General features: G+C 37.6%; 1 protein-coding gene and 1 non-coding gene across 2 annotated transcripts; one reads left to right on the top strand and one right to left on the bottom strand.

Annotated features, from left to right (window-relative positions):
• The first annotated feature begins 2,256 nt into the window (after positions 1 to 2,256).
• On the top strand, positions 2,257 to 25,353 carry LIPK (lipase family member K). The gene is made up of 9 exons (XM_040976037.1): positions 2,257 to 2,361; positions 4,625 to 4,742; positions 7,826 to 8,024; positions 9,260 to 9,369; positions 10,527 to 10,663; positions 16,126 to 16,272; positions 18,511 to 18,582; positions 21,339 to 21,410; positions 25,081 to 25,353. Exons 1-9 carry the CDS (start codon positions 2,257 to 2,259, stop codon positions 25,351 to 25,353), a joined length of 1,233 nt encoding a protein of 410 aa, XP_040831971.1.
• LOC121153531 lies at positions 6,590 to 6,696 on the bottom strand. The gene has a single exon (XR_005883411.1). It is a non-coding gene; the product is annotated as a U6 spliceosomal RNA (small nuclear RNA).
• Positions 25,354 to 26,289: the final 936 nt, after the last annotated feature.

Genomic DNA, 26,289 nt, shown 5'->3' with positions numbered 1-26,289 from the left:
ATCTGAGTAATGAACCACTGATAGAAAATTTCTCTGTTTCCTTCTCTTTCTCTCTCCCCACCTCCCCTTCCCTCCCATTCCCCTGCCCTCTCCTGCTCCCTCCCTCACCCCTCCCTAATTCTGTCCCCAATTCTCTCCCTCTCTTTCAAATAAACAGTTATGTTTTATAAAAAGAAGTCCTCATTGCTTTTAATGATGATTATAATGCCTATGGTCTATGATATATTTTTGAATATATAGTAATCAGGCACATGACAGCCAGAGGGATCCAGTAAATCTATTCCAAGAGGACTGAGTGGTTAAGAGAAAAAAGCGTACAAACAATTCCTTTGTGCTCAAGTAACTTGACTATCTTTTTGGCATCTGTAAGATCTAGTCTTATTTTAAGTACACCCAGATGACCCTTATTATTCCTTGAAATTATTTTGAGAATAAAATGAGAAAATGTATGGCTGACATATTTTTTGAAACATAATCCGTGTTCAATGCATAATCACAATGTACATAACAATTATTGCTGTTGCTGGTGGTATTTTTTTTTACACTTTATTTTTATTGGAAAGTAAGATATACAGAAAGGAGGAGAGACAAAAAGGAAGATCCTCCATCCACTGCTAACTCACTCGCCAAGTGGCTGCAACGGCCAGAACTGAGGCAATTTAAAGCCAGGAGCCAGGAGTCTCTCCTGGGTCTCTCAAGTGGGTATAGGGTCCCAAGGCTTTAGGGCTTCCTCCACTGCTTTCCCAAGCCACAAGCAGGGAGCTAGATGAAAAACAGGACTGCTGGGATTCAACCCAGTACCCATATAAGATCCCAGTGGATGCAAGGCGATGATTTTAGCCACTAGGCTACCGCGTCAAGCCCAGGGGTGGTATTCTTATCACTGTCAAAATTATGTACCAGAAGTAAGCTATATGAATACAAATTAACTGATATGTCATATTATATTAATATATACCTAGATATTTAATATATAATTAAGCTAATATTAACAGCTAGTTTTGTATGTGTTAATTAAATAATAATATACATTAATACATGTAATCAATAGAGGTTATGACTTTAGAAAAACTCCCAGAGAATTTATGGAACTTTTCATACCAGAAGAATGAAATTATTATATAAAAAAAAATTTTTTTTTTTCCCTACAGAACAGAGCTGACAGCATTTTCTAACATACTTGACCATCTGCTTTTTGTGGTGGCTGTTACTAGTAAGTGGAGAGTTCTCTACATAAATGTCTTCTTCTGCATTTTCTTCACAAAATTATTGGATTGCCTGTTTTTAACCTTAGATATTTTCCCTTGTAATTTTCATAATTTAAAATTTCATGTTCAAAAGTTTTTTTATCATAATGTAATACTAAATATAGAAAATTTAGACCATATGTGAACTACTATAAAAAGAGGATAAGATCATGCAAATATTTATCATCCAAACATAAGAAAAAATTAAAATTTATTTAGGTTCTTTCTATTTATAGTTTGCCTCATCACTGAGTTCAAATTAATTGCATATTGTTGTGTATTGGTTTCACTTAATATTGCACAATAAAAATGTTCATACTTCATACATAAATGTAATATGGGATGACTGATATCCCATTCTTCTGTACTCATGATTCATTTCACAAATCCCTTATTTAGGGAAATTGCACTATATAAAGATATATCACAAAGAATAGTTTTATACATGGTGCTTGTATATACATTACTTTTGTTTCAGATTGATTTCTGGAAATAAAATTATTTGATGAAGATATTAGTATTGAATTTGTGGGATATGTTAACAAACTTCTTATTTTAAGGATTGTACCAGTGTTCATTTCCACAATAAGAAAAAAAGAATCAATTTATTCGATAACTAGAGATTTTAGATGCTTTTTTACTAACTTATTATTAATAATATTTCTTTTTCTAGGAATTATCTGTTTCAATATTTTCTTTTTTTTTTTTTTAGTTTTTTTCTACTGAAGAATTGGTCTTCCTTCTTTTTTTTCCTTCCTTTCCTCCCATTTTTATCCCTTCTTCCTTCTTTCTTTTCCTTTCTTCCTTCTCTGTATTTCTTACTAAAAAGTCACCATTTCATACTTTTTGTAATTATAAGTTGGTATATTATTGGTTAAAATACAACTTAGAAAAAAACTTTTTTCTCTCTTTCAGAATGGTGCTATGAAAATATTGCACCAGATTTCACTCAGTAGAATATCTCTGACTCCCGATTTGTCAACATTTCCCTTCTCAGGAAGATCCCCAAATGTGGCAGCTTTTAGCCGCAGCATGCTGGATAATACTTCTTCATGGACCAGTAGGCAGCAGTAAGAAAAGCAGCACCACAAATCCTGAAGCTAAGATGAATATTGTAAGTCACTCAATAAGTAGTAAAATACAGTAAGGGTTTAGTAATTGTCATAATTTTAGACAAAATTTGTGTTTCTATCTAGTTTTCAATTAGTGCCATAATTTATATATCTTTGCATCTTCCTCTGCTCTTTGGGATAGCTAACTAATCCAAGAGTTGACAATTTTTTTTTAAAAGATTTATTTATTTTTGTTGCAAAGTCAGATATACAGAGAGGAAGAGAGACAGAGAGGAAGGTCTTCCATCCGATGATTTACTCCCCAAGTGACCACAATGGCTGGTACTGCACCAATCCGAAGCCAGGAGCCAGGAATTTCCTCCAAGTCTCCCACGCAGGTGCAGGGTCCCAAGGCTTTGGGCTGTCCTTGACTGCTTTCTCAGGCCACAAGCAGAGAGCTGGATGGGAAGTGGAGCTGCTGGGATTAGAACCAGCACCCATATGGGATCCCAGCACGTTCAAGGCAAGGACTTTAGCCGCTAGGCCATGGCACTGGGCCCAGAGTTGACAAATTTAACCAAAGTTGGAACAGTTATATTCCATATCCTGGTAGAACGAGCTACCACCTATTGGGGATGTCCTGAACAGCAGGTTCATGACTGAATTCTCTCAATCTCTAGAAAATGTCCTTGGGTTCTTCTGAGTTATTATGGATCAATATCTTCATTATGTAAGTTATAAAAGTTTATTTTTAGATTTTCAAGCTATGGTGGCTTTCTGTTGCTTATATTCAAAAATGTCTTAACACCCAGGAATTTATACCCTGAGAGGGATGGCATAGTTCTGCCCCCAAATCAAATAAACAGAAGCCGAATGACAAAACATTCACTATGAGCTTTACCTCCGGCTCCTACACTGTTGATACACTCATCCCCATCAGGGCTCATGTCAGAATTTCAGAGTGCAACTGTCAGTTAGCGGGTCTTGTTGGTCCTTTCTCCACAGTTCTCAGTATGTACTCGGTCTCCTCCCACAGTCATGAACTCCTAACCCATGAACATGTTTCCTTGAATCTACTTTCCCTTTTCCTCTTAGATTCACACACATTCCTTTCCTTTCTAGTCTGAGTGCTTCTTGGCTTTGCATCTTTGCATAATCATGAAAATCCCAAGCATTTATTTTGAGCCAGACACTTCTCATGAAATTTTGCATGGGATCCTAACAACAAGCATGCAGAGGTTACAGTATTATCCCTAATAGTATCAGAAAGACAGGAAAGCTGGGGAACGCACACCAAGGCACACAGACAGTAAGAGGAAGAGCAGGATCGCAGGGCCCTGCAGTCCTTCTCCAGGGTCTGGGCAACAAGGAGCTCCATAACGTATACATGCATTGTGGTCTGACACAGTATGATGCTCAGTCTTGTGATAAGAGCACAGGTTTGGGGGTTATACTTATTTCAGCATTAAGCATGCCCTTAATCTTCCTATAATTTTGGACTATTTATTCATCTCCCTGAATGTCAGTTTTCTAAAATGTAAAATGAATGCAATTTCGTCTCCAAGGCTTCTTGCAAAGATTAGTCATACAAGACATTTGAAACCTATAGATACAAGATGATTAATGAGTGCAAGATTCCTCTCCCTTCTTTAACTGTGGGTCGGGAATCATCTCTTGGTGCCTTCAACTCTTTGCTCTTTTATATATTTTTTCTGTCAAGATGGACAGCCTGTGAGTTCTAGGTCACCAAGCTTCTTTGGCCTTTTGTTCAGTTTTTTTTCAACAAATGAAAGCCTTGATCTAGACCTGGATAGAAATGAGACTGAGGTCAAGTTTTCCACTGCCTTGTTTCCATCTTTGGGAAGTCAGCTTAGACAAGCTGCCACTTTTAAGGTGACCTGTTGTTTTTCTCCTTCTGGTACTGTTTCCTCCCTTCTCTCTTCTGGTCTAAGTTTGATAACAGCTTATTAGTTACTAGCCATAGATTACTGGCAACCTCCTGGAGCTTCTCTCATTAGTTGACCATATATTAAAGCATTCTGAGAAGAATTGGAGTGCATTAATATTATCAGTCCCACAGGCCTAACCAGCAACCACTTAAAACAAACAAGAATGCTGGGTGAACTCACCGTAATTTGCCCATGCCTTTACATGCAACTCCTTCTGGAAATTCTCAACAAATCATCATTTTTTTTACACTGTATACTGTTCTGACACATAGGTGGGTTCACATTAGTTTGCAATTTAAAGTATACATGTAATCCATGTGTAAAAGTAAAGAGGTCACATCATGAAAGTCTATGTTTTTCTCTTTCCACTTTTTAGAGTCAGATTATTTCTTACTGGGGCTATCCTTATGAAAAGTACGATGTTGTGACACAAGATGGTTATATCCTTGGAATTTACAGGATTCCTCATGGAAAAGAATGCCAACGGAAGCCAGGTATGGCTTTTGCTTTGCTATGAAATAAGAAATACTGAAAACAGAGATGTCTGAATGTTTTGGTAACAGTATGGCAGCTTTTGCTTTGAAAGAAGTCACAGTCCCTTCTATCAAAGGAGGAAAATACTGCTGTCAGAATCTGCAGTTCTGGTCATTTGGGTCCCTGTGCCACAACCACCAAGAACGTGGAGCATGAACAAAGAGGGGCAAGTAGAGGATGGAAGGAAAGGAAAGCTCTCATAGTGGGAAAACCATTAAGGAGACGTTACCTAGGAGTTTATATCCCCTGGGTTATAAAGAAAGTGTACAGAGTTTTTGCAAACATGTCAGTTAGTCATCAGTGACCTTCCCATTGCTGGGAATTAGGTAACTGGAGCTGTCACCACCTCCGGCCTGGTTTTCACTGTCTCAGCTTTGTTTTTGAGTACAGGGGCCATTTTGCTCCAGGCATCATCCCTCTGCACATCAGGCTTACAAGTCAGGTTTGAATCGTCTATTCTTGCTCCTTTGTGTCTCTGGCTATGCTGCCTCAGGTCTCAACTGTCTCCTGTGTCTCTATCAATATCACTCCAACCTCCTAACTTATTTAGAATAATTCTTTGAAACTGAAAACCATCTTTATATTCATTGTTTACTTGGTCCTTCTCCAAAATACAGAAACAAGTTTTGAAAACCACAAAACTGGGAATGACCATCTTCTGCCTCACTTTGCGTATGTACCCAATCACTAAGCCTTATCACTTTCACCTCCTGACTCTGTCTAATCCGAAAGCACCTCTTAGCTTCAACAGTACTCAAATCCGGGTCTGAAAAATAGAACCTTATACTATTAGATTACCTTCTGACTGTATGTAACCCACTTACAATCAATGCTCCACACAAGCCAGTAAGGATGACCCTCTCAGTACCCTGCTCACAGTGTATCAGAGTCACTCCTGGCTCCTACAATAGAAGCTGCATCTGTGGAAACAGGAATGACTCCACAACAGGTACTGGGACAGCAATTAAGAAGCCATTTGGGATGCCTGCATCCCATATCGTAGTGCTGGCTTTGATTCTAACCTCTGCTTCTAATTTCAGCTTCCTACTAATATGCACCCTTGGAAGTAGCAAGGATGGCTCAAGTACTTGGATCCCTGCCAGCCATGTGAGAGGACCAGAATGAGTCCCAGGCTCCTAACTTCAGATTGTTCCACCATTGGCATGTTGAGGGCATTTGGGGGAGTGTTTCTCTCTCGTCACCCCATTTTAAAAATATAGAAGAGTGATTCATTGACCAGAGACAGTTTCTATGTGTCATATCCCAGTTGCTTCATTTTCCTTGATGTGTTACATAACAAGATGTCTCAAGAGTTCATTATTAAGAAAGAAAAAAAAATTTTTAATGAGAAATAATGGTAATTTTTTGGAGCCAGCATTTCTTACAATAATTGCATTTCTTTTGAAAACACTCACTAGAACTTTAAAAGGTCTCTGAACTTTTCTCTTATTTATTTAAAAAAATGAACCTGCCAAGCTGCGTCCACAATGAAATGCCCACGGGTTCAGACCAGAAAAAGAGAGAGGTGCTGTGCTGAGACGATTATCTGGCAGAAACTCACTGTGACGGAGTTAGTAATGACTCCTCGTTCCCTGCTTTACACAACATGCCAACTCTCCCAGCTCCTGCTTTAACCTGCACACTCCCAGATTTCTTAGGAAGCCGAGGTGCTAACCCAGCATCATAAATCCTTTATTTATTTATTTTTTTATTTCATTTTATGACACATTTTCATAGCCTCTGGGATTCCCCCAACCCTTCCAAAAAGCCTCCCCCCATATTGAATACCTCCATATTTTTTGCAGTAAAAAATACGGAACGCTTCACGAATTTGCGTGTTCTCCTTGCGCAGGGGCCATGCTAATCTTCTCTGTATTGTTCCAATTTTAGTATATGTGCTGCCGAAGTGAGCACTGTCACAAATCACTTATACAACAGATGAAAACTGGATTCTTTCCCCCCTTTTCTTTCTTTTTCAACACCAGTGTCTCACTTTCTTAATTTTTTTTTATCCCTTCATTAAAATGTTTGAATTCTACATGAACAGTAGGATTTTTATAACAAGCTAACAATTTTCTATTCTATAAAATTCTACTCATAATCTTAATTTTTACTTTCTAACAGTTGAAATAAAATGCGTCAGTGCCTGAAGAATATAACACTGCTCTTGGTTTTCAGTAAATATTTTTCAAAATGCACTTTAATTATTGCTTTTCTTATTTTGACAAAACCTCTAAGATTTTTAATAAAAATCTTAAGAAATTTAATATTATAAACCTTAATAGAATAATTGAGCCAATATTTGTTTTGTTGGGAAGTCTTTTATGAGTCCTAATTCCAATGAAATCCTTATAACTTCCCTATGAAAGCATATTATTATTCTTGATATACAGATGGGTTAACCAAGGTACAAAAGGATTAGTGTTAACAGAATAGATTTTTAAGCAATCTGACTCTAGTACCTACATAAAACAATGTAAATATATGTAGTTATAGTTTTACAAATTAAACGAATGGCACACAGTAGATATATAACTTGTTGGAATAAATAGATCAGGGCCTGGCACAGTAGCCTAATGGCTAAAGTTCTCACCTTGCATGTGCCGGGATCCCATGTAGGCACTGGTTCTAATCCCAGCTGCTCCACTTCCCATCCAGCCCCCTGCTTGTGGCCTGGGAAAGTAGTTGAGGATAGCCCAAAGCCTTAGGTCCCTGCACCCACGTGGAAGACCCAACAGAGGCTCCTAACTCCTGGCTTCAGATCAGCTCAGCTCTGGCTGTTGCAAACACTTGCAGAGTAAACCAGCAGATGGAGAATTATTCTCTCTGTCTCTCCTACTCTCTGCAAGTCTGACTTTCCAATAAAAAAAAATCTTTAAAAACAAAACAAATAAGTAGATCAGAGGGCATCAGATCCCAGACTTGACAGGGTTCAAATTCTGTCAATTATTTTCATTTCAACACTAAGGAAATCAGGAAAGAGAATTTTCGTATGCATACTGCGGACGTCTAGATATAAACTCTTGCTGCCTGTCTTTTGCAGACCCCAGGCCTGCTGTGTATTTGCAGCATGGCATGATTTCATCAGCCACTGATTGGATTTCCAACCTGCCCAACAACAGCCTGGCTTTCCTTCTGGCAGATAATGGTTATGATGTGTGGTTAGGGAATAGCCGAGGGAATACTTGGTCCAGAAAACATCTGAAATTGTCACCAAAGTCTTCAGAATACTGGGCTTTCAGGTAAGGAGATCCTTGGTAATGGATATAATGTGTACCTGGCTCATTTACATGCATAAACTGCTGTGGGATGGGCCTGGCATGGTAGCCTAGTGGCTAATGTCCTCGCCTTGTACACACCAGGATCCTATATGGGCACTGGTTCTTATCCCGACAGCCCCGCTTCCCATCCAGCTCCCTGCTTGTGGCCTGGGGAAGCAGTCGAGGACGGCCCAAAGCCTTGGGACCCTGCACTCATGTGGGAGATCTGGAAGAAGCTCCGGGTTCCTGGCTTCGGATTGGCACAGCTCTGGCCTTTGTGGCCACTGGGGAGTGAATCATCAGACAGAAGATCTTCCTCTCTGTCTTGCCTCTTCTCTGAATATCTGACTTGGCAATAAAAATAAGTAAATCTTAATTTTTAAAAAAAAGGAACCTGCTGGATTTCCCCCTTGCTTTTCAAATTCTCTTCCTCTATCCAGGTGTTCACAGCTCAGCAGAAATGCCCTCCCTAGGGCACTGAGACCTGTTTTCAGACCTCTGCTTCCTTCCTGCTCTTGCTCTGTATACATGTGTGTCGTGATCTCAGAGAGGGTAAAGGAGCATGATGCTGCCAGAGGCTTCAGGAGTTGACCTCCTTGGTCACAGGGACAAACACATGCACTTGCATAGAAGCCAAGATCCATCCTTCAAGGCCACTAGCGATGTTTTCTCTTCTTGACCTCATTCCTGTATTCTTTCTGGAAGCCGCCTGACATTTCTTAATTCCACACCCCAGTGCACTTGTGTTATTGCAGTAATGAAGATGACAAGATGATCTGCTGCTGAGTGTTTCCTAAAATATGCACAAGGTTGAAACCTCCTGAGGCCAATGATACATATGCAGATTACCAGACACTTCTCTGGAAACTATGATTTAGTGGAGACAGATTGAGACTTGCTTTATTATTCTGTTTTACAGATTAAGATTCCAAGTAATTTTGTTGTTGTTTTCATGTGAGTTTGGTGAATCTACTATGGGACTGTATGGAATATGCACAGCCTTAGGAGCAACAGGCTTTACAAATCCTATTTTTCTGATTCAATTTTTAAGAGTGTTGTTTCTTACAGTCAAGTTGATATCCTCCAAATGTGCGTAGATGTGCTATGCCAGGATTTAACTCCAGTGCTATAGCTAACAAAATGTCTACAATGAATATATTGATATCATAGAACTAACAGTAAGATGTCTTTTCCAACTCTGTTGCTGTTTTTGGCAGTTTTGATGAGATGGCTAAATATGACCTTCCAGCCACAATCAATTTTATCACAGAGAAAACTGGACAAGAGCAACTGTACTACGTGGGTCACTCCCAGGGCACCACCATAGGTATGTTTGGAGAAGATGCAGTCCGTGTACCATAAACTCTTCTTCCATGTGGGAAGAAGACCATTATTTATTATTTCTCTGCAGTCCCTACGTTGTGTATTTTAATTGCAAAACTATTTTCACTGCCAGGTGTCTGAAGAGTAAATAAAGCAATAGCAATAGGGATATAACAATAGGAATATTTTTCCTTACACCAAATATAAGAGTTGATAGATCAGACTGAGAGAGAATTACTCACTGATCTGTTCTACAAACATTTGTAAGACATTGGCTTACCTGCTGGAGAAGCAGAGACAAACAGGATATTCATTCTTTCCTTGATGATCCCATAATCTGGAGAACAGAAAGAAAGATAAAATAAAGAAGCCAATTACTTAACTCTGTGTTTATGCACTGCAATTTGTTTGGTGCCAGGGAGGCATAAACAAGATGGGAGCAGGATCATGTCTGTCATGCCTCGAGGCAGTTCCACTCACTGTTTTCCATTTAGGTGGAAGCTTGCACAATACCAGATTTTTTTCCCCACCAGTTGGTTTTCTGTATTTTGATCCTTATTAGATTTTTGGCACTTCCATGCCTATCCCGTATGACACATCTTACATTCATTGTTTCGTTAGAAGTGATAAATATGTTATGCTATTGCTTTACAAATTGCTGAATGTGAGAATCCTTTCTGACGATGGATAGGGCCGAGTAACACTTTACATTTCATACTTACAGATACGAATGTGTGTATACATGTATCATAATCATCGTCATTTAAGAATTTGGTTGCCTGTAGTTACAAACTGAGATAACTCCTAGAGGGGAAGTGACTTTCATGTAACTGGTTAATGGTAAGCTGACAGTCCAGTCTTGTCTCAGGCCAAAGACTATTAGGCTGCAAAGGTCCTTAGAGTTGAAGACATGCTCCACAATGAGTGTGTGAACTCTCCTTTCAACACTTTGTACAAGTAATTTGTACTCCCAAGAGACAGGAAACTCACTTTGTCTTGAGTTAGCTAATTTCACCCTTGAGAAATTCGGAAATTTCTCATTACAAACTCTAAATTGCTTTTGTTTTGTTTTCAATGTGGATACCTCTAGTTCCAATTAAAATGTATATAATCGATGTCCAATTGCCATAAATGGATAAATTGATTTCTTTTTCCTTTTAGCTTTTGTAGCATTCTCTACAAATCCAGAACTGGCTAAAAGGATTAAGATATATTTTGCACTTGCTCCAGTTATCACACTGAAATATTCTCAAAATCCTTTGCAGAAATTCAAAACTCTCCCTAGAAGAGTAGCCAAGGTAGGTGATTTCCTTGAGTTTAAATTTTAAGCACGAAAATTCCTATTCTTTTTAATTCAGGAAACAAAAGGCGTTTTACAAATATCTGAGACTATAATAGGTGTTCCAGCTATCAACATGGGGTTCCTGAGGGGAATCCATCTCAATAGCGGGGTTTAAGAAGCTCACAAGGATGCCATTGTGCCCCGTTGTCTTTAGCTGTGTCTAGAAGCCTTTTCTTTGTACCATTCCTCAATGGACACTAAACCAAGCTGATTTGATTGGTTGGTTAAGTTTAGTAGATTAAATTTCTCTTAGAACCATTCATTTTTCAGGAACATTGTAGTGGAGTTTGTTAAATGAAGTCAGGTTTCATGTGTTTAAATCCTATGACTATGATTTGCTACTTGATGCTTAGGTGTTAACTTATTCTAAAATCCTGGCATCAGGATATAGTTATCTCTATAAAAAGACATTCCAAACAGTTGATAAAACTGAAAATTTGAGTGTATGTCAGAGTAGTAGCAGATTTAAACAAGAATAGTGTATGGAACAATTAATACAGGACAGATAACGTCAAGGAGTTAATGCATTGTTCTGTTAATGGTGGTGAGTCACTGAAGAATATTTAGCAGAGAAATGACTTGATCAACTTTTTAATTTTAGAAATACTTCCCTTTCTAACTCCAACAGAAAAATGATATTTCCAGTGGAGGAAATATTGCACATGACTCGCTAATCCCTAATAGAAATTCCAGTGTCATAATGATAGAGGAAATAAATTTCTAGATCAACTCAAAGAAAAATGAAAATACTTGGAACTGTTGGAATCACAGACATTTTAGATGAGATGGTATTTGAATTTGGGCTCACTATTCCAAACCCAGTTTCTCTGAGATGAAGATTTAGATTCAACATTTGAGTGAAGTCAAGCAGTATTTGTCTTTCAGTGTCTGACTTACTGATTTCATTTATCATAAGGTCCTTGAATTCTATTCATGTTGTTGTAAGTGACAGGATCTCATATTTTTATGGCGAAAGCATATTCTATCACACTCCATGTATCTGTTGATGACTACTTAGATTCTTTGATTACTCAGTTATCACATATAGTTCAGCAAGAAGCATGGGAGTTTTGATGTCTCTCAACAGAATTATTAATTTTACCTACTTTTTAGCTATAGCCAGTCATGAGATTGCTCAGTTATTTGGTATTTTTATTCAAAGTTTCCTGAGGAACCTCCATACTATGTTTCATAATGTTTCTTTATGTTAATGATTTGCGGAGAAGGCTTTCCTTTTCTCCACATCTTTCATAGTCCTGCTGTCTTTTGTCTTTTTTGATAATAATCATTCTAACTGCAGTGAGGCGATACGTCACTGTGGTTTTGATTGGCACTTCCATGGTGACCATTTATACCGAGGATCTTTCAATATGTCTTGGACAATCATATGTCTTTGTAGTAGTCATCTTTTCATTATCACAATGAAATACCCAAAGCAGAGTTTGGGGGATTCAAATCCAAAGGCAGGCAGTCCCACTGATTTGCAGGCCCATGGATAGAGATGGTAGGAGTGCATGCAGGGGAGGATTACATAGCAAACCAGGAAGCAGAGGGAGTGGCTGGGTCCACCTCAGAATTCTTTAACCACTTTCTCACTTTTAGCTCCCTTCCAAGAGTGCACCCTAATGACCTGAGGACCCCGCATTGCGTCCCACCATCTTGGGACCAAGCTTCTAACATATATACCCCAAGAGACCTTCACCACCCAAACCATAACCATATTATTTTGAGAAATGTCTTTTGCTCATTTCTTAAGTAGATTATGAGTGTCTTTGCTATTGAATCACTTGAGTTCCTTCTATATTCTGGATATTAATCACTTATCAGATGAGAAGAATATTTTCCATAGGTTGTCTCTTCACAGACACTTTTTAGTTTGATGTAATTCCACATGTCTATTTTTTGTGTTTCCTGTGCTTGTGGAGTTTTATGGAAAATTCTTTTCTGATAGATTTTTAGTCGAGCTTTTTGGGGTTTCCTATGTGTAAGATTATGTTACCTGCAAGCAACCACAATTTTTTCTTTCTTTATAATTTGCATTTCATTTCTTTCTTGTGGTGAGAACTTCTAATAGTATTTAGATAAAACTTATGAAATTGGAATCCCTGTGTTACCCTAGTATTTAGAGAGAAAACTGCTAATTTTCCACCATTCAACATAATGCTAATTATGGATTTTTTAAATGACTTTTGCTATTTTGAGGTACATTTCTTCTACACCTGATATTTTAATCAAGAAAAGGTGTTTATTATTGTTAAAAAATACCCCATATTTTCTTCACCTATTGAAATGATAAATTATTTTAGAATTTTTTTAGCCTGCTATATCACATTAATTTTCATATATGCAATATCCTTGTCCCCTTGAAATAAATCTCAATTGATCAGTATGGATAATATTCTTAATATGCTGTTAGATTTGATTTGTTAGCATTTCACTGAGAATTTTTTTCACATAGGTTTGCATATCTACATATATGTAGATTGTCTTATTGTTGATCGTCTGGTTTCACTGGTTCTATAGAATGAATTTGGAAGAATTCCTTCTTTATTTTTTATTTTTTGGAATAATTTGAAGACAACTGCTATTAGTTTTTCTTTAAGTTTTGCAGAATTCAGCATGAAGCAATCTGCTTCTGAGATTTCCTTTGATCCGAACTGGTTATTTTGTGATTGTTCTGCCTTGCTATTTCCTAATGATTTAGCCTTGGAAAGAGGCCAGGGCACAGAGATGTGGATGCATGGTTATGTGTGCACGTGTGCCCAGGAATTTATCTATTCTGACTTGTCAGATTTCTTGGTGTGCAGTTTTCAAAACAGTCTCTAACAATCTTTTGCATTTGTGTGATATCAACTAAACATCTCCTTTTTTGTCTCTGATTTCTTCTTTTTTTAGTCTAGTTAAGTTTGTCAATTTTATCTTTTTTTAAAGAAAATAGCAAGCCTGTTCATTGATTTTTAAAGTATTTCTTTAATCACTATTTCACATATTTATTCTCTGGTCTTTTTTTCTTTCTGTATATTCCTTTTCATTTCAGTATGTTGTCATCTTTTTTAGATCTTTGTGGGACAACAATAAATTATTTGGGCTCCTCCTGCTTTTTTTGAGGTAGGCATAATTGTTACAAACTTCCCATTTAGTTTGCTTTGGTGATATCCTATGTGTTTTGGTATATTGATCTTTAAATTATCATTTATTTTCACAAAATTAAGATTTTAAATATTTTAATTAAATTATTTTAATGAAAATTTTTTTCTTCTTAATTTCTTCATTGATTCATTGGTTTTTCAGGAGTGAGTTTTCAAATTTACATGTGTTTTTAAACTTTCCAAAATTTTTGTCACTGATTTGTAGTTTTATTACAGTATAGTCAGAAAAGATGCTCAATGTGATTTTAGTTTTTAAGATTTTATTGAATTGCTTTTTGAGTCATTGTATGATTTTAGAGAATGTCCCAGAGAGACTTTCTTTTCATCAACAAACCATTTCTTTCTGTTCTTTTATGTCTCGTAAGTTGACTCATATAGGGCATAGACACGATAAGTTGAATCAGGTAGAAGGAACTCAGTCCCAGATCCCCAGGCACACATGCACTGGGTGCCTCTCTACGTAGGCTATTGAGAGGTCAAGTCAACCCTATTCTGCTTGCCGAAACATGCACCCTGGCATGGGCCCATGCATCAGAAGAGTGCCTTTTCTGATTCTGACAAGTTTCTAAAGAACTCCAATAGGGAAGCTTATTTGATACTGTGTAGCAAGCGTGCCCCCTCCAGGACCAAGAGGGAATTACAGCTGCGGGTCAATGTGATTGCTATTCTCTCTCCTGGCTGGCCTGATTTCCCTGTCTTTTCTTGCAGTTTGTGTGAGGAGAAATGATTCATCCTTGAGTAAATTTACAGTAGTTTTTGTGAGTTTTGTGTATTGTTATAGAACAAGAGTGATGTAGTCAGAACTTATCACAATGCTATACCCCATATTTGGGAAAGGCAACTATCAATACAAAACTAAAACATGATAGTGGATCTAAGCATCATGTTTTGCTGGCTCAGTACTTCTACGTACTGGATGTTTCCTTTCAAGTAGGTTTTCTGAAAGGCACAGGATGAATGAGAATGGTTTGGCAAATGAAAATAAAAAATATTCAGTGTTTAAAATCAGAGTTTACCTCTTACCTCATTTATTTATTCATATGATAATCTATTTAGGTTGTCATACTTGAGGACATCAAATAGATATCAACATTTTAGGAAATGTTAAGTCCACATAATGAGTCTTTGCTGCTATTAATAAATTCTCATGGTGAAAGACACACGGGAAGAGTTCAGGTTTGAGAAGTGAGTTAGATCTGGTAATTGAGTCAAGCGTCTTGGTAACTACGACCACATGAAGATGCCAGAATGAGAATCATTTTTTTTTTATGACTCTGCAGATGTAAAGAATCAAAACATCTTATCTGAACAGCTGAACATGCTGTGGTTCTCTCATCTTCTTTTATCTTTCTGTTCCTTCCTTTTTTCCTTCTCTTGCTTTTGACTGTAAAATACAGTCATTTTCAGATTCGCCATCTGAATACTTACACCTAGCAGAACTCTACTAGCTCCTGCTTCCCAGTAACATTGAAGAACTTGTACAAGTCAATTAGCATTGTTTCTTAGTTGCAATTAAAGCATTCCAGGGAATACTTGTGTGGATTTTTCCAAAAGTTTTAAGAACTAAAAAATGCATTTTTAACTTCTTATATAGCTTTTTTGCCTTAAGATTATAAAACTATTGTGCAATAAAAATAAACTTGGATTTATATGAACAGAGTTTGACAATTTCTAAAATTTAAAATACAAACTCAACTTACAACATTGCCTGAAATCTCACTGGTAGAGATTCATACCTTTGAGTTAGACTTTTGTATCTAGAAGGAGTTCATTAGAAGATTCTGAAAGGAATGGCTCATTAAGTCTGTATCAGTCACTAATTCTAATAACAGTTACAGTTTTTTAAATACTTGCATGGCACTAGATGTCTTTCAAAAATGACTTGTTAATTGCATAAAAATTCTGTTCACTGGATATCAATGTTACCATTTTATACTTGAGAAAATTTAAGACAATAGAAAATGAACATTTTCCTAACTTGTTAGAGACAGAATCCAGGATCCTACACACAGGTCTTACTCCAAAGCCTTAATAACTTCCTGCGGGGAATGGTGCCCAAAATACCTTCAATCAAAAATTCTTGAGCAAAAGTACCAAGAACTAACTGAGAGGACTTCACTGGCAAACTTAAGCAAACTTTGTGGTTTCACTGGACACCAGCACGAAGCACATATAACCTGCTGCCCAGTCCTCGTTTGTTATGACTCATTCTCCATTCCTGACCTCCACATCGTGAAACTCAGTGGTGCATTTTAAATTGATTTTGCAGATTTTGTTTGGTGATAAAATGTTCCGCTCTCAAACCAAGTTTGATCAGTTCATCGCCACCAAAGTGTGCAACCGGAAGGTATTCCATCGCGCTTGCAGCAACTTCTTATTTGCCTTGGCTGGATTTAATGCAAAAAACTTAAACATGGTATGTACAAGTAGTCGGGTCTGGGAAAGCAACTCTGCTGTCAAAGGTCATGAAAATCCAGTCTGGATCGCACGGAAACAGGTCAAACCAATTTTGTTGTTGTTGTTGTTCCTAGAACTGTTATCAGTATGTGCAGGTATAGTTTTCAATCAAGGCCAAGAATCCGAACTTTTACAGGGAGAGTTTGGCAAGAAGGATTTACTGACAAAAAGGAAAATCTTACCAATCCTTTCTGTTGGTTAAAGTGCCACCACTGAAAAGTTTTTCACGTAAGCTAAAGCTGAGCCTTTGTGATTAATGTTGCTGTAACTGAGCCCTCTCTGAGACCCATTGAAGCAACAGCTCAGAAACAGATCCTAGGCACCTGGATTTTTAAAACCAATTTTCCACATACTAGTATCTCCGAAGTAGCTACTTTGTGAAACTTATTCCTTAAGCCAAAGAGACAGAGGGAGGACTGCGCAGTGCCTGCTACATTGTCGCTTCAAAGAATAAGGAGAGGGATCGATGTGGGGGTTCTCAGACATCATTTCTAACTGAACTGAACTACTGTATTTCCCTAGTTACTTCTAGTTGACTCGAAGAGTAGATGGAGGAAAGAGAAAAAAAAAAAAACAACCCTGTCTACTTCCTAGTGAGAGTAGAAATACGTTTGGGGAGCTAAAGACAGTCGGCTTCTGTCACCCTTATGAAATGTCTCAGACAGGCTCACCTACAAGGAAGAGGTTTATTGGGCCTCCAGGTCCTGGAAGTACGAGACCCAGGTGCCTCATGCGGTGATGGCCTTCTGCTGGGGAACACGGAGGTGGGGTGGGGCATCGCAGGAGAGCCTGGGAGTACAGCTGTCCAGGTCTGGGTCTCTTCAGTCTCCTTCCAGCATCACCATCAGCATTCAGCCACCAGCACTCAGTCCTGGGGACTCAGATCTAATGATCTAGTTTAATCATTTCCCAAAGGCCCAGATCGATCACTGCTGTCTTACTAGTAAGGGCTGGGTTGTGAAATAGGATAGCATCCTGCTGTTCTATACAGGGTTACCTATTCAGAAATATGAAAACATTCATGAAACTTCAGGAGAAATGTACATATTCAGAACTTGATTTTAGAGTTGACATAGCTCACAACAGGTTATGTACTTAGAGTCACAAGAAGTTTTCTTGTGTTCTGTTTTTTGTTTCTTTTACTTTTTAGTATATTTCACTTGCTCTTTTTTTTTTCAGTGTATATTCAGTGTAAAATATTCAATATTTCACATTCTTTTTCAAACACTAAGTTTTTGAAATCTAGTGTATATTTTATTCTGACAGAAAGTGGAGTAGTCACATTTCTTTTTTGCCAATATTTTTTCATTCCTATCTTTAATTATATAAAATGAATAGTTTTCACCATATAGGATTGGAAGCATAGGGAGTTCCCCTCCCCTTCCTATCTGTCCCCTTATTATTTTTTCCCAAATCAATACAATAGCATAATCTTTCACTTCACTGATACAATCTTAACTTTCTGATATGAGTTAGCAAGTAGAGGAAGGAAAAAAAATAAGATTACATAAACTAGAAGTAAATTAAAATGAAAATATCAATTCTACTGTCAATTATGAATATAGATTCTTGCTGTGTATGGGAGTTAAATCTGTACGCTACTCTCAAGTTTTTGATGCACATGGGTTGAAAAATAACTCTTATATTATTAAAATGAATTTAAAATATCAATATATCAAGTAAGTTTATACAGATTGAATTTAAATATGCCAGGTAAATTATATCCTACAAACTTTCAAAGAACTACATAGAATATTTATCCCATTTTAAAATCAGAAAGCAAAAGGAAACATTCAAGTCTGTGTTCAGTGTCAAATGATGGATTTGGTTCTGAAAGTCTTTGGGGGCATAGCAAAGGGAAAATAATAGCTCACTGAGGTTTTTATATCTCAACTGCCTGCTCTTCTGGACCTACAAAACTCTGGAAAGGTACTCTGCACGCCTTACCTTCCGTCTTTAGTAGGTAGGCCCTCTGTGGGCTTGATGAAGACTGCTTCAGACACAGAAACAGCTGAGGCAGGAGAAAGTTGTTAAAAAGATGCACTTTGGTTACTATATCTTCTAAGAGTGTGACATGTGACTTCTTTTTCTAAAAAAAAGAAGAAAGAAGAAAGAATAAAAATAATCTATTCAAATTTCTTCCAGTGCTTGCTTGTGGTATAACATGACTTACCACTAGAAAACAATTTCTTTGCAGAGTCGCTTGGATGTTTATTTCTCACAGACCCTTGCGGGAACATCTGTTCAGAATATGCTGCACTGGGCCCAGGTACATGCCTCCTATTCTTGATGGACACATTGCTACCTCTGCAAGACCCTGAGGAGCACTCCCAGGGGTTTCTGCAGGCAACTGCCATTGCCCCCTGGTGTTCTGGAATCGGCCATGACTCATTTTGATTTCTCTCCCCCATCCTGTTCTCCTTGTTCTTAAGGTTGGAATTAAAAGCCTGTTCTCTGCTTATGTCAAGTTCTCTACCTTAGATTATTCCACAGTTCCCTTTCAAGGCAAGGCCCACATTTCTAATCTTGTGGAATCCTTAGCTCTGATACAACCTTTTATAAAATAATAAGCCTATTCCAGAAAGATCTGTTCATGCTGTAATTGGTGTAAGAGATGTTTCAAAATGTGGCAAGAATGTTTTATTAAGAGCAAATTAAATGCTAGGGGAAGATTCAAATTGATTAGGAGGTTATGTTTTATCCTCAGTTAAAATCTTTGGTTTTATTTAATAATCTATTTGTTTTATTTCTTACTCAACATTCACAGATTAGAAATAAATCAAGTTCAACTGGTACAATTTTCTGCATTTGCATCTATTTTTTTATTCTTCCATTATGAAACTTCTACCTTTATTCTGGGCCACTGGTTTTAGTTTCATCTCTTTAAAGAGAGAACAAAACATGCATACGTGAAATGTTGGGTCTGTGTATGTGTCTATCTACGACAGAAAGAGTACAGAAAGATTGAGTACATCTGAGATCTCTAGGGATTGCATTTAACTTAATATCTTATTAAATTTGAAATCTGAAACTTATGGTCACAAAATTTTGGATAAGATATCCAACATGTGGTAATATGAATCAAAGACCTATTAGTAAGTGCTGTATGTTTTTCATGCATGGCCTTCCTGAAGTTTCACAATTGAAGGAAAGAATGTTATTATTCACATCTCATAAATATCTTATCCTTTATCAAAGCTTCAGCCACCAAACCTGGAATCAAACCAAGTTCTTTTGATGACAGATACCAAATTTGTTTTTTCTTTTTAAAGATTTCTTTATTTTTATTGGCAAGTCAGATATACAGAGAGGAGGAGAGAGAGAGGAAGATCTTCCATCTGATGATTCATTCCCCAAGTGACAACAACAGCTGGATGCTATGCCGATCCAAAGCCAGGAGCCAGGAACTTCCTCCAGGACTCCCATGCGGGTGCAGGGTCCCAAGGCTTTGGGCCATGCTCGACTGCTTTCCCAGGCCACAAGCAGGGAGCTGGATGGGAAGTGGAGCTGCTGGGATTAAAATCAGCACCCATATGGGATCCCAGCACGTTCAAGGCAAGGACTTTAGCCACTAGGCCATCGCGCCGGGCCTGAGACCAAATTCTTAACCAGCACATTCTACTGCTTCTTGTTGCAAAGAACACAGAATTTAAAAACAGACTGCTGCCCATAAACATAAATCATAGTGAAATATTTTTTAATTCTTTACTTTTCATGACACAGTTGCTTAGGCTCAGAGATTCCCCTTTCCTCTATCTCCCTCTCCCCACACTGTTTTCCCCCACGTTGTAAGAGCAGTTTAGTTCCTCAGCTACAGTCACGAGATCATCACTCCTGTGTGTACTGACATTACTGGTAGGAAAAAAATGGTGCAAAGTCCAGTATTCTAGTCTCAAGACTGATTTAACAGTTTGAAAATATTTGTAAAATAAAAAACCAGGATTAAATCTATGAGTAGAGAAAATGTGAACATCAAACTAAGGGAAAAATAAATCCATGGGGGGGTAGGCTATGAAAAATCAATAAAGTGCTTGGAGGAAAGAGGGAAAATGATCTGCCTCCTCAACAGGCAGGACTGACAAGCATCGGGAAAGGAAAACCCTAGAAGTGTGAGTGCTCCTCTCCTCATCTCTGAAGCCGAAACACCAGAAAGCCACGCCAGTGACTGGGTGCATCTCAGACACCCAGCCCCTGGCTGCCTTGTGACACAGCAGGCAGCCTGACCTGACTCTGCAGGCCTCACATGGAGGAAATAGGGGAACTCAGGGGATGAAAATTCCTTTCAACCACAATACTGTTAAAGGATAGAATATATTGTCATAATAACTTATATCAACCAAATCAGCACAGTTTTAAAGATGTTCAACTTCTCTCATGCAAACTTTTAGAATATTTTCTATGTATTATCTATTCATTTATTTGAACGGCAGAGTTACAGAGAAAGGGAGAGAAGTCTTCTACTCTCTGGCTCACTCTCAAAAGGCGCACAATGCCAGGGCTGAACCAGGCCAGAGTCAGGAGCCTAAACCTCCATCCAGGTCTCTTACATGGGTGACAGGAGCACAAACACTTGGAACATTGTCCTCTGCCTCCCGGTGTATTATCATAGAGCTGGATCAGAACTGGTGCAGCCAGGACAAGAACAGGTCCTCCTACGCGGTGCTAGCTTTGCAGGTGGCAGCGTAACATGTCACCCCCATTATACTGTTTTTTATTTTCCAAAGAGGAAAGAAAAAAGCACAAAAATCTTCTATATGTGGCATTGAAACTTTACTGTCTGAGGATTTTCACTGGGTAGAGAATGAAAGGTGGTACTTTTCATCTAATTCTGCAAATTAATAGCAAGTTCTTATCATGACTGCTATTTGATTTTTGATTTATTATTCTTCATTGAAATTATCCTTATTTGCCTAAATAGCATAGCACAATATCAATCTTCTTTATATAGTTGCTTTCTGTTATCTTTAGGTGGACAGTATTTTCTTATATCACATTAATGTATTTGCTATTTTTATTTTATTTTAGGTTGCTAATTCTGGTCAGTTCCAAGGTTTTGACTGGGGAAATCCTGATCAAAATAACTTGCATTTCCAGCAGGTAAAATGGAATTTTTCATAGTAACTTACCTGTAAATGAACTAATAAAAATAGTACCAACTTATTAAGCATCAACTGCTTCCCATTCATCCCCCTGGGTAACTATTGTTGTCACACGCTACTTGTTGGGTTCTTATCATGTGCGATATCATTATTTATGATGCTTAAAGTGACTTTGCAAGGTAAGTATTACTCCCATTTTTCCAGAGCCTGACAGGCCAGTTAATTGGCTAGTATGTAAACAGAAAATCACCTAGGGGTTCCTGGCTTTTAAATCTATTCTTTTTCCACTACACTTATTTTTTTCTCAAAAAAAAAAAAAAAATTGGCAGGGAAAAAATGGAGGAAGATACTTTGCCTAGACCCAAGATACATGTATCCCACCATGATGTGTCTGGGTCTGATTCCTGATAGTTCTTCAAGATTCGATGTACTAACAACTTAAAAGTATATTTATTTATTTGACTGACGAGAGAGAGACGAAGAGAAAGAGATTCTGACTGCCACCTTCTATTTCACTTTCTGAATAGCAGGAACAGCTTTGACTGGGCCATCTAACTCAGTCCTGGTCTCCCGCACAGCTATCTGGGCCAACACCTGCTGCTGCCAGGGTGTACTATAGCAGGAAGTTGGAACTGAGAGTGAGGGACATGAAACCAGGCATTCCAATAAGAGATGTCCCAAGAGGCATCTTAACTGCACAGCCCATTCCTCACCTCTACTACAACTTCTTAAAAACTAGATCATTAAAGATAGAGCAGTCAGAAACATCACCTTCAGAAAGAGAAGGTGCCATATGCCAGGAAACGGAGTGGCAGGATATCTCCCAACAGTATGTATTAAAACCTAAAGAGCAACAATTTGGTATTAAAGGGAAGTGTGCTTTGCTACTTTTTTCCCCCTAGTATGTAAGAGAATTCAGTCAAAACTTTGGCTTCTAGCTGACAGACTGAGTTCAACCTGAAGGGGAAGTCATCAATGATACCGAGATACGGAAATTTGGAAAATATTAATCGGTAATTTTCAGTGCCATCATGATAGCTACAAGCAGGAATGCTTAATGATGGATAAGAAATTTGTCTTTTCTTCTAAACTGCTTAGTTATTTGTGAAAGAAGTAGATGTGGACACATACCTGTGTCAAAGTACTATTTTCTGTTGTAATTAATGAATTACTTTTCTTGGCAAGAGTATACTGCATAGCTACTTTAGAAAAAAGTTGGGTTTTTTTCCTGTATTAATTTTGAGACACATGAACCACCACTGCTAGTTCCTCATGTCTGCATTGGTAGGAAACCAAGGTCAGGAGCCACAGCTGGAAGTTGAAACCCAGCGCCCTGGTAAGCGACAGGGTATCTTAACCACTCTGCCAAATGCTGGCTCCAGGGAAGGCTTTTTAGAGGATGGCTCTGCCCAGTGATACTCACCTGCTTGAATGAGAGATCACGCCATCAGCTTAATCATTCTTCTTAGAGATTCAACCACAATCTTGAGTACATGATGATTCAGATTCATTTGTGCATCTTTTCCTTGGGGCCTATCAAGGATAAAAAGGAAAACCTCAAATACCAAATAAACTCATGCTTAAAAGGCATTGCCTCAGTCACAACTACAATTGATAGCAACATTAGTTAGGTATAATTACCAACATAACCATAAGTAAGTGTTACTAAGAAAGTAAGTTTAAATAAGCTTTCTAGATAAATATATATGCATATATATATATACATATATAAATTTTGTCAATTAAAAATAAATTTTAAAATGTCTTAATCATAAGCTATTGAAAACCATGTGAATCCAAATCTTTATTTTCATTTATATTTTGTGATTCTTCTACATGACCGCTTTCATCCTTAGTTGAGTAAATCACTGGAGTACAGATTCTTTGATTTTAAGAGTTCCTTAGATAAATGTTATGCCTGAAAACTTGTTGATGTTTGTGGCTACCTCTATGTTGCCCTATTTTTCTATACTACATCCTTTAAAATATTTGCAATTAAATATCTATATTTTATGTTCTACTGAAAAAAAAAACCACTATAGAGCCAGGAGAGGCAGGCCCCACATTTCCCAGTTTGCTTTTGAGGTCATTCACCATGCATTCTAGATCCCAGCTTCCCTTGGCATGCACTGACTCACTTCTCTGCCATTTATACTACCTTCTCAAAAGCTCCGTGTTCTCATTTGTCATTTAATCCTAAGTCTCAAAGAATCACGGTAATATAAGACAGTAAGGCCCAGAATGACTATGCCAATGTGCTGAGCTTGAATGTCTCTCTTTTAATGGTACTCCAGGTGCACAGTCACTTAGGGTCTCTTACAGAGCACTTTTCTAGCTCCCCAACGAACTCATCCCTGGCCAAGGTCACAGTTTAATTAGGTGCTACACCTTTGTGCATGTTTTCTCTTGCTCCTAATCTTGATGCTAATTATCTTGTATTTGGGTGTTGGGGAAAGTGGTGATGAGTGTCATTTTATTCATAGTTTGAAAAAAGGAAAAACAAGCTCTGTTTTTGCTACACATCATTTCTCAAGAATAATGAACTCCATCTGTTGATTTTTTCAACTCTCATTTTATATTTTCAAGTGACATAAAATTGTATGTATTTATAGGGCACCATGTGATGTCTCAGTGCATGCAAACATTATGTAACATTCCAGTTAAGGTAAACATCATCTACCAACTCAAATATACATCATCTCATGAAGATGAAAACACCCAAAATTTTCTCTCCTGGAAAACTACAGTGTATAAATTTGCTTGAGCTGTCATTATAAAACATCATGGCCTCAGCATACTCAGGTTCCATGGGAGCTCATTTCTGGCTTACAGACTACTGCCTCCTTCATATGTGGTCACTCCTTCACTTGGTGTACATTCCTGGAAAGAGAAGTGAAACTTCCTCTTTTTATTACAGTGTAACACTATTGGGCTAGGACTCCATCCTTTATGAGCTTGATTTCATTTTAATGATCCCTTTAAATGCTTATCTTCAAATAGAGTCACATTGGAAGTAAGGACTTCAACATATGAATTTTTGGAGAAAACACGAGGCATGTTCTTCCTGGTTCTATAATTTTTTCCCAGTAGAAAAACAGACAATATACATATTTAATTCCAAAGCTTGAGAGAGATGTAGTATAGAAAAATAATTCACTCCTTACGACGAAATAATTGGCATTGCAGCCACTCAGTCTCTATAATACTCTGCTCTTTTTAACTTCACATTTCAAGTACTTGTTTTCATGAATTGGTGTCAGTGCTTTGGAAGAAGTCTGTGGATGCTCTTATGCCATTCGCTAGTTAAGCACAGATTTCTGTGTTTAGAAAGGGGCACTTATCCATCCAACATTTTACTTTATTTCAAATAAAATGCTATCTGAAAGAGGATCTTTCATAAAATAATAAGCCTCTTCCTGTAGGAATCTGTCCCTTTTCCTCCAAAGTGGATCAGGAATATAATGGCTGTCTTTTAAATTCAATCCGTATTCATGTACAAAAGTGTTTTCAATTGTTTTTCACATTGTGATAATTACATCATAATAACTATATCCTGACTGCACACTTTTGACAGGCGATAGAAATGCTTAATCATTGAGAGTTCATGTTGTTTCTGTAACACAGTTATCATTAAGGACTTAAAGAAAAATCTTTTTTTATGTGTTTAGCCTACACCTCCTTCATATGACGTTACTAAGATTGAAGTTCCAACAGCAGTGTGGAGTGGCGGGCAGGATATTGTGGCTGATCCCAAGGATATTGAGATTTTACTGCCCAAAATTGCAAACCTCATCTATTACAAGATGATACCATACTACAATCATGTGGATTTTTACCTGGGAATGGATGCACCCCAGGAAATTTACCAAGACATAATCAGATTGATGAAGGAATATTCACAAAATTGTCAATATTTTTTTCTCCAAGCAAGTGGATTTTGATAATAATAAATGGGACAAAAACCACAATTATCCCAGGTGATCTTTTTGCCCTCTACTGTCTAAGCCTTTGTGTGATCCTCTGTCCTTGAGCGTCAGTAGAACTTGAGATTTCCGACTAACCCACAGCGTTGGTAAAGGAGACAGATGCCACAGCCTTGGTAAGGCAAAGGTGATGGGCGGTCACTCTCCAGGTGCACTACATGATACAACCCGTTTTCACAGACTAGAAAAGTGCTTCTACTTGAAAGCTTAATGAAAAAAAAAAAGATTTTTGAAACCCGTCTTGTGAGGAACTCCTCATGGATTCTAGGATGTGAGGGTGATTTCCAGCAGATAACAAACAAAACAAACAAAAAACGGATACCCCATCACACAGCCACAGAAAAAAAAAATTCTACTTCAAACCGGAATAAACTTACAAGCCTGCTATTTTTGTAGCAAAGCTTAACATGGATAAAGTAACCTGCACTATACCTTAATTGCAATCTGATGAAAACCTGAGCAGAAGACCTGGCTAAGTGGAAATTGTGAGCTCCTGGCTCATAGAAACAATGATGCAATAAAAAATGTGTGTTGTTTTGAGATGCTAAGTTCATAGTAGTTTGTTAACAGCAATATAAACTATAATTCTATCATTATTATGACTAGATGTAAAATGACATAAGAGCATTATCAATATTTTGCAATGAGAATAATAATTGCTCTCTCTATATTTGAGAGTTTGATAGAACTTATTCCTTATTTCACTTATTTCCCTTTGGCCTAGTAAACTTCCTCAAATATTTCCAGCTTTGCACATCTGCCAGTGATTGGTTATATCAGTGACTGTATATATATATAGTTGCTTGTCTTCAAACAGACAAAAAAAAATCTTCATTTTGCTTTCATCACTAAAAGATATTTTCTCCTGACAATAGAATTTTATGTGGACATGAT

This window comes from Ochotona curzoniae, unplaced genomic scaffold (genome assembly GCF_017591425.1).
Source record: "Ochotona curzoniae isolate NIBS_2020 unplaced genomic scaffold, NIBS_Ocur_1.0 contig_2692, whole genome shotgun sequence".
Classification (NCBI taxonomy): Eukaryota; Metazoa; Chordata; class Mammalia; order Lagomorpha; family Ochotonidae; genus Ochotona; species Ochotona curzoniae.
Note: the sequence above shows the minus strand (reverse complement) of the source record. Positions and strands in the feature narration are given on the sequence as shown.